Genomic DNA, 8,402 nt, shown 5'->3' with positions numbered 1-8,402 from the left:
TTCTATGTCATGTGTTGGATTAAGACCATCATTTGAGTTGTCATTCCAGATGACTAGAATGAGGTAATGATGCATACCTTGAATACATTACAAATCAAATTCATCTTTAACCATATATGAAACCATAATGAATCTTTCTTCATTTTGCAGCGCTTCAAGAGTGGATAGCTTATCTTCTGCAAAGATGGAGCTAGGATCACTTATATTTCTTGTTGAACATTACTTTGGTTTAGTTTAAGTTTATATTTTGATAGTTTTGGTATTGGATTGTTTTTTACATTAAGTAGAACTTTCTTTATATGAAACGCGTATATATATATATATATATATATATATATATATATATATATATATATATATATATATATATATATATATATATATATATATATATATATATATATATATATAAACCGACGTCCAATGAGTTACAGTGAACAAAACGTTTCAAGGCCTATAGACGTCGGATATGCCTACATCCGACGTCTACATACACGTCTGTTATATCCAACATTCGATGTCTATATAGACGTCAGTTATATCCACCTCCGACGTCTATATAGACGTTTGGTATATCCACTTCGATGTCTGATTAACGACACCCACAAAGACGTCGGATGTGGATCCGACGTTAAAAGGCCAAAATAACATACGTCTAAAGCCCTTTCTGCACTAGTGCTATCACCATGATATTTGAATAACTATGGTAGCACTTGATCCACCTTAGCCTGCTGGAAAATGGTACAATTTCTCACATAACTTCTGATATCCCGCTACATCTTAGGCCAATAAAAATGAGACGTAGTAATATGGAAAGTCACTTATGTTGATAAAAAGATAAATAATACTTTGCACACATATATTTTTTATACTTTTTATTCTTTTCTTTTTTTAAAAAATACAAAAATCTATTATTTTATGATTATTTTATTTATGTAATATGTCTCAAATGAAGAAAAGACTCACCTATAGGGTTATATGGCCATAGTCCACTCCTGAAAGACTAAAATATCACCATTGGGGGCTAGGCTAACTCGTTGGGTGAGCTGGTCTCTCACTGGGCGAAAATGCCTAAACTTGCAGTTTTTGAGTCGCTCGATGAAAAAGTGGCTCGCCCAACGAGTTACAAGCTAGAGAGCAATGATTTTTAGGCCTCTTTGGAAGAGAATGAAGTTGTTGGACGAGTATGTAAGACCTATTATGCGAAAGTGTGTATTTAATCATGTTTTCGTGAAGATTTTGGGCATTGCTCATTTTTATACGAATAGAATAACCTAAACTTTATTCATTAATAATTTTAGACTCTTAAACTTAATGCATAGTTGCTTGTTGAGGATTCAAGGGATTGAAACTTAATAAGTTATCATAGGTTCAAAGTCACTAGTGATATTATTTGAGTATGCTTTTGAGTTGATTTTGACATTAATATGGAATTGAGATGTTTGTCAATACATGAGAATGAAATGGTTGAACTCTAGTCTCAATAATTTGTAAATGATCTATGTTAAATTTCTTGTTGCACACAAACTATTTGATAAAAATACAAAAATAGTTTAATTTGTGTTTGTGAACTTTGTGGTCTAATGAAGTTATTTAGTGCAAGAGTTGTCAAGTGTTACATAAATCTCTTGGGAAAAAACGATATTTATCACTTGTTACGTGTGATTGGCGCTTGCCTTATAGTTGGTTTTCCACTAGCCTAGAAGAATACTTAAAAAGAAAAATGGGTGGGTGTATTGAAAAGATTGGACTTTCTTTTTCTTTTTAAGAAAAGTTGGGCAAACAAAATGGACCTGGTCCTTTTGTTTCTATTTTTTTTATCTTCTTATTTTTATTTGTTTTCTCTTATTCTTCTCTTTCTTTTTTTATTCATAATTCTTTAGCAAAAAAATCATATTTTCTATTTTAATTAAATTTTAATCTAAAATTTTTAATTAACAATTTTTTTTGTTATATTTTTCTAAAGTTTTTAAGAAATTCTTATTTCACCCTTTTCTATTTATTACAAATTTTTGGGTGTTCAAAAAAAAGTTTATGCGGACAAATTTAGGTGTTAACAATTATGTTATCATTTATTCTTTTTAAATTAATATTTGTTTAAATTTAATTACTTGTAATAATAATAAAAAATACATGTAGTACATGTGTTTGCACTAATAGAATGTAACGAGAATGCAGTGCAATAATAGATTATCAATATAATAACATAAATATTCATCACCTTGAGTTTTAATAAAAGTGTTTAAATAAATTAATTAAAATATTTGTTAAAGACTTCACATGTCTCTTCTCATTTTGTTTAGAGTGTTCCTCTCTTTTTCTTTCTTCTTTTCTTTTTTTGTTTGTTCTAAAATTGCAACACAACACAACATGTTTCTTTTACTAATTTTTTTTTCTTCTTTCTTTTTTTTCTCTCTCTTTTGTAATTCTCATGTTGTAGAATGTATATGCTTCCTCATTTCTTCTAAAATGGGATACGCAACGATCATTTATATCACAAGTAAGAAATAAGTAGATTGGTTGTTTCTTGTTTCTTTATTTATTTTTGTTTCTTTTAATTAAAATAGACATATGTGTAGTGCTTTTGAAACACATGTTTAGAGAATGGATTGTGTCATCTTTGACTTATTCAAGAAGGTCATGTCTGGCTAAAAATAGTTTATCCGACAAAACGTTGTTCATTCATTCACTATATGTATGTGTTGATGATGTGTCTGAAGCACGAAATATGATCTCAAAGTAGTATCAGACCTTCATAGTTATTGTCACGCCTCATTTATTACTGTGCTGAATCACCTCTCTGCTTGCATTAATGCTCCGTGCCACGCGTTCAGTGCATTAAAAATCCACCACCGATCCATGCATGCGCGCCACTTGTCAAATTGGAAACTTCTGAAGTCAGTGGTGGGGTGCAGGTGTCGACGAGAGGGACGCTCGTCCGTCTGATAGTGGGATTTGAACAAAAGTGAATTTTCTGGAAAAATCTCCCACTCTCTCTCACGCGCACCTTTTCCCCTTCCAAACTCAGAATCTCCATTTCTCCTCCTTCTCTCTAGAACCCTTCTCCTTCTCTCTTCTGCAACTTACCACCCTTTTCTCCGTTCACGTTTCAGCACCGTAGGAACGTTCCCTGCACCGGGAGTTTCATTTTGGACCGAACAACTTCCAGCTCTGTAACCAGTAAGCTTCTCAACCTAGACGCTAGTTTCTGGTTTCCCTGCAAACCCAAATTCAGCTGCATGCAAGGGTGAAAACTAAGTCTCTACGTTTTCTTTTGGTTAGTTCTAGTTGAAGAGTTTAAGAGAAAAGTTGAGAATAGAAAGCCACATTTGGACGAGTCAAGATCTTCTTAGAACGATCACTACTGAATCCGGGTAAGGGAAGCTTATTAAATTTAATTCTTGATTTATACTGTGTTGCATGATTGTTCTGTGAAGTTGTACTGTGTTGGATGTATGTTCTATGAATTTTGTTAATTATTATCTATGGTATCAGATTTTAGCATATGATTTTGATGATGAGTTAATGTATGAGAAGTATGGATTGTACTATGATATGAGTAATTTAATTTATGAAAGTTTATACTGAAAAATGTGTTACTGTAAGTTGAATTTGAATATGAAATCTATGATAATGAACGTTCGTTATCGAAACGGTCTTTGACCGTTCGGTATTCTCAGTAAATTCTTTGAAATAGTCGAACCCTTTCATTTGGAAAGGATTCTATTTGAGGACGAACGCCCCCTTATACATAACTTTACGTTTGAGCGTTCGGCCAAACGTAGACATCATGAGTGTTGTGTGAGAAATTGAGAAGCTTGAGAATACACCTTCAGACACTTAGTCATATTGTTATAAACGTAACTTCATCATTACAACTTATATGAAATCCTATTTCTAAGATTTTGAATCAGCGATGGGTATCGACCCAAAACGTACGTCCTAAGTGGCACTCGGTATTATACCGAACGCTCGTCCCAAAGCGTAAGTGATAAGTAGCGCTCGGTCTTATACCGAACGCTCGCTCTTTCCATAATTACTAAATGAGTATAAATAAACGTTCGTCCTAAAACTTTCATAGCGTTCGTCCAAAAAGTAAATAGCGTTCGTCCTAAACTTCAGTGAATTCGCGTACCGCGTTCGGTCATTTACTGGCAGTCGGTTTATTCTAACTAAATTGTACTTAGTACATTTAGCACTCGTCTTTTGTATTTTCATTCAGTTAGATTGACTCTAAATCTTGATCATTGAATTTTTCTAAGTATAAGTCGAATTGTTCTAGAGTCAGTTCACTTAACTGATTCAAACTGTAATAACGTTCGTCAAGTAAAAAGTGTCAGCTTTATCCCTTTGGAAAAGAAGATCTTTCGGTCTCGCTCTTGACGTTCGTCCTCATTATGAAGAGGATTGAACGCTCGTCCTTTTATGGAAGTGGAACAAAGAATGAAAATGTGATTTAGAGGAAAAATTATAATGTGCGAACGGTATAAGAGATGAAACTATGATTGTGGATTTTGAACGAGCGTTCCAGGGAGGAACGACTCTTGAATGGAAATTGAGATTTGTAAAGTATGAATGTGGTAAGCTTAGCTGGCGGGTCATCCTGATATTCCGTGAGTGCTCGTTCTCAAGTAGAGAGGAGTATGTCATGTGTGGGAATGGCAGGAGGTCTTAGTCCATAACTGTAACTTGGACAGAACGGACTAACCTCAGGTGGCTGCTGACGAGTATTCCAGCTATCCCACCTGGGTGCACGGATGTCGTAGCTACACAGAATTCATACAGTCCGGACAGTCAGTCTAGTATCAGGAATTTGATTGAGTTAATGAATGAGTTGAATGTATGTGTTGTAATTATTTGACGTGCTTGATATGTATGAAATGCTTGATATTGCTTGGATTAAATTCAATAAGCTTACCCTTGCGTTTCCTTTGTGTTGTCTGTATCTGTACGTTCGTCTTGTCCTTGCAATGATCATCCGTGTGGATATGAGCAGAGGGAGATGCTTCTTTGGAGGAAACACTTGAAGAAGAATTCATTGCTGAGGAGAATCTTGTAGAGGTTGAAGTGAAGGCCGAACAGAAGGACGTTCGGTGAGCTGTTAGCTTAGTTGGATTAGCGGGCCGTTTTAGAACGAGCGCCCTATTGCTATAGTTGTGTAGTTGAATGTTCGGTATCTAGTTTTGTAAACCGTTCGTTCTTAATTATACTGAACGCGCGTATGTTTATCTGTACCTATGTAAGGCCGCTCGGCCAAATTGTGAACCCGATTTCCTTTTATTTGTAAAACTGTTTTGTCATATTAATATATGTTAATATTCTATTATATAGTTGATGACTGTATAAATTTTGGGATGTTACATTATTGGTATCAGAGCAGTTTTGTTCTCTTAAAGGACACTGTAGGTTATGAGTGCACTGTGTTTTGCTGTGTGCTTGATATGTGTTTAATGAGTTATTTTTTTCAAACTCTTTGAACGTAACTAACGCTCGTTTTCTCTGTTTCCAGAGAACAAATGGCTCCTAGACTTCCTCCTCCCCCACAGCCTAACGAGCCTGATGCGTCCAATAACACTAGGTTGTTGGAAACGATAATTGATAGATTGCAACAACAGAATGTCACTCTGATGGAGCAGAATGCTACTTTGATGCAACAGAACCAGAACGCTTTACAGACCTTGGAGGCCGCTCGCGCCAACTCTGAGACTACACAGCGGCAGTTAATGGAAATTCTTGCTGCAACCAGGGGCATGCTGGGGGCGTCCTTTTCTAATGCTACACCACATGCTGAGTGGAGTTTGGAAAGCTTCCTTCAACACCGCCCAGCCAAGTTCAGTGGGACGTGCCTTCCTGATGAGGCAGACCAACGGCTGCGTGACATGGAAAGGATTTATAACGCTAAGATGTGCCCAGATGAGAACCGCTTAGCATTCACAGAATATCTTCTGACTGGAGAAGCGAGCCACTGGTGGGCGAGCGTGAGGGCCATATTGACGGACGCTCACAGTCCTATTACTTGGGAAGTTTTCAGAAGCAAATTCTATGAAGAATATTTTCCAGATAGCGTTCGCTTCGCCAAAGAGGTGGAGTTCCTACAGTTGACACAAGGGGGGATGACCGTTTCTGAGTATACGAACAAGTTTAAGCACTTGGTTCGTTTTAATACCATGGCAACCAATGCGGAGTGGCAGTGTAGAAAATTTGAGAATGGGCTGAGGAGCGATCTAAAGGTGTTAATCTCCAGCCTGTGTATCCGTTCATTTCCTGCAATGGTTGAGAGGGCAAAAGTGTTGGAGAAGAACATGGCTGAAGTCGAACAACGTAAGAAGCAACAGGCCTCCAGGGGACCGATTTTATCAAGACCAAATCTGACTCGGAATAGTACTCCATACGCTCGTCCAGTACAGTCGAGTGGATCACAAGCAATGGTAGTTGCTGGGCAGTCGGGACAACAGGGGGCCGTGAGATGTTTTCAAAGTGGAGGACCCCACTACAAGTCAGTTTGTCCTCAATTGATAGGAGTAAAGTATTGTAATCGGTGTAGAAGAAATGGCCACCTGGGGAGCGAATGCAACATGGGCGGACGCGCTGTTATGAGGCCGCCAAACGCTGGAAGGACCCAGCAAGGGAGAGGTGGTCGAGCCCAAGCTGTTGGGCGTGTGTATGCCATTACTGGAGCGGAGGCAGCAAGTTCAGGTACCCTCATCACCAGTACGTGCTTGTTATATGGAATGAAATGTTGTGTGTTGTTTGATTCGGGGGCGACACACTCCTTCATCTCGAAGGCGTGCGTTGATAAACTGGGTATATCTGAGAGTGAAATGCAGTTCGATTTGGTGGTTTCAACCCCAGCGGCTGGCGAGGTTAGGACGTCTACTATGTGCGTTAGATGTCCTATTGAGGTAGAAGGGCGTAGATATAAGGTAAACCTCATATGTTTGCCTCTCAAAGACTTAGAAGTAATTCTGGGAATGGATTGGTTGAATACCAATCGCATTCTTATAGATTGTGGAGCTAAGGAGTTAATTTTTCCGGAAGAAGATGAAGAAGACTTGGGTGTGACACTCGGTCAATTTAAGGAAGATATCATGGAGGGAGCTAGCTGCTTTTTGATAATGACACACGAAGACAGGGGGGTTGAAGACATAAATTTTGAGCGATCGTCCAACAGCAAGCACAGTGGAGGACGATCGGTTGTGGACGAATTCTCGGACGTCTTTCCGGATGAAGTGCCAGGATTGCCTCCCGTTCGTGAAGTGGAATTCACGATTGATTTGGTGACTACAGCAACGCCTATTTCCGTTCAACCTTACCGAATGGCACCAGATGAGTTGGCTGAACTTAAGCAACAAATTGAAGATTTGATGGACAAAAGATTTATTAGACCGAGCGTCTCACCTTGGGGAGCGCCCGTACTGTTAGTGAAAAAGAAGGATGGCAGCTCTCGGCTTTGTATTGATTACCGTCAATTGAATAAGCTGACCATCAAGAACAAATACCCACTGCCTCGGATTGACGACTTGTTGGACCAGTTGCATGGAGCGAGCGTGTTCTCTAAGATAGACTTAAGATCGGGCTATCACCAAATTCGGGTTAAGGAGGGAGATATTCAGAAGACGGCCTTCCGTTCACGTTATGGACATTATGAGTACGTGGTGATGCCGTTCGGTGTTACGAACGCTCCAGCAGTTTTCATGGACTACATGAACAGAATCTTCAGGCCGTATTTGGACAAGTTCGTGGTGGTATTCATTGACGATATTCTCATCTACTCCAAGAGTTGTGAAGAGCATGAAGAGCACTTGAGATTGGTACTTGGAGTTTTGAGAGAAAAAGAACTGTACGCTAAATTGTCTAAGTGCGAGTTTTGGACGAAAGAAGTGCAGTTCTTGGGTCACGTTGTAACCGCTGGTGGGATTTCAGTTGATCCGGCTAAGGTACGAGCGGTATTGGATTGGGAGAGTCCGCGCTCGGTCACGGAAGTGAGAAGTTTTGTGGGATTGGCGGGATACTACAGGCGTTTCATAGAAGGATTTTCAAAGATAGTGGCACCGTTGACTCAGTTGACCAGGAAAGATCATCCGTTCGCTTGGACCGATCAATGTGAATCTAGCTTCCAAGAATTGAAGCAGAAGTTGACGAGCGCCCCAGTTTAGGTGATTCCGGACACGGCCAAACCTTTTGAAGTCTACTGTGATGCGTCTCTACAAGGTTTGGGCTGTGTATTGATGCAAGACAAACGAGCGGTGGCGTACGCTTCACGTCAGCTAAAAATACATGAGAGGAATTATCCAACGCACGACCTGGAGTTGGCAGCGGTCGTCTTTGCTCTGAAGATTTGGAGGCACTATTTGTATGGATCAGTTTTCCAAGTCTTCAGCGATCATAAGAGTCTCAAGTAC

General features: G+C 38.9%; 1 protein-coding gene across 1 annotated transcript; it reads left to right on the top strand.

Moving 5' to 3' along the window:
• Positions 1-3,916: 3,916 nt before the first annotated feature.
• LOC128196602 (uncharacterized) lies at positions 3,917-8,156 on the top strand. The gene is made up of 5 exons (XM_052878084.1): positions 3,917-3,935; positions 4,997-5,093; positions 5,510-6,696; positions 6,853-7,412; positions 7,533-8,156. Exons 1-5 carry the CDS (start codon positions 3,917-3,919, stop codon positions 8,154-8,156), a joined length of 2,487 nt encoding a protein of 828 aa, XP_052734044.1.
• The last annotated feature ends 246 nt before the right edge of the window (positions 8,157-8,402 follow it).

This window comes from Vigna angularis, chromosome 5 (genome assembly GCF_016808095.1).
Source record: "Vigna angularis cultivar LongXiaoDou No.4 chromosome 5, ASM1680809v1, whole genome shotgun sequence".
In the NCBI taxonomy this organism is placed as follows: domain Eukaryota; kingdom Viridiplantae; phylum Streptophyta; class Magnoliopsida; order Fabales; family Fabaceae; genus Vigna; species Vigna angularis.
This window is presented reverse-complemented; position numbering and strand designations above follow the sequence as displayed.

Bases quoted from the DNA above. Each gene is read 5' to 3' on its own strand.
- LOC128196602 (XM_052878084.1), top strand. The intron at 5,094-5,509 runs GTGAGCTGTTAG...CTCTGTTTCCAG, and splicing joins GCCGAACAGAAGGACGTTCG to AGAACAAATGGCTCCTAGAC. The intron at 7,413-7,532 runs GTACTGTTAGTG...TTGTTGGACCAG, and splicing joins TCTCACCTTGGGGAGCGCCC to TTGCATGGAGCGAGCGTGTT.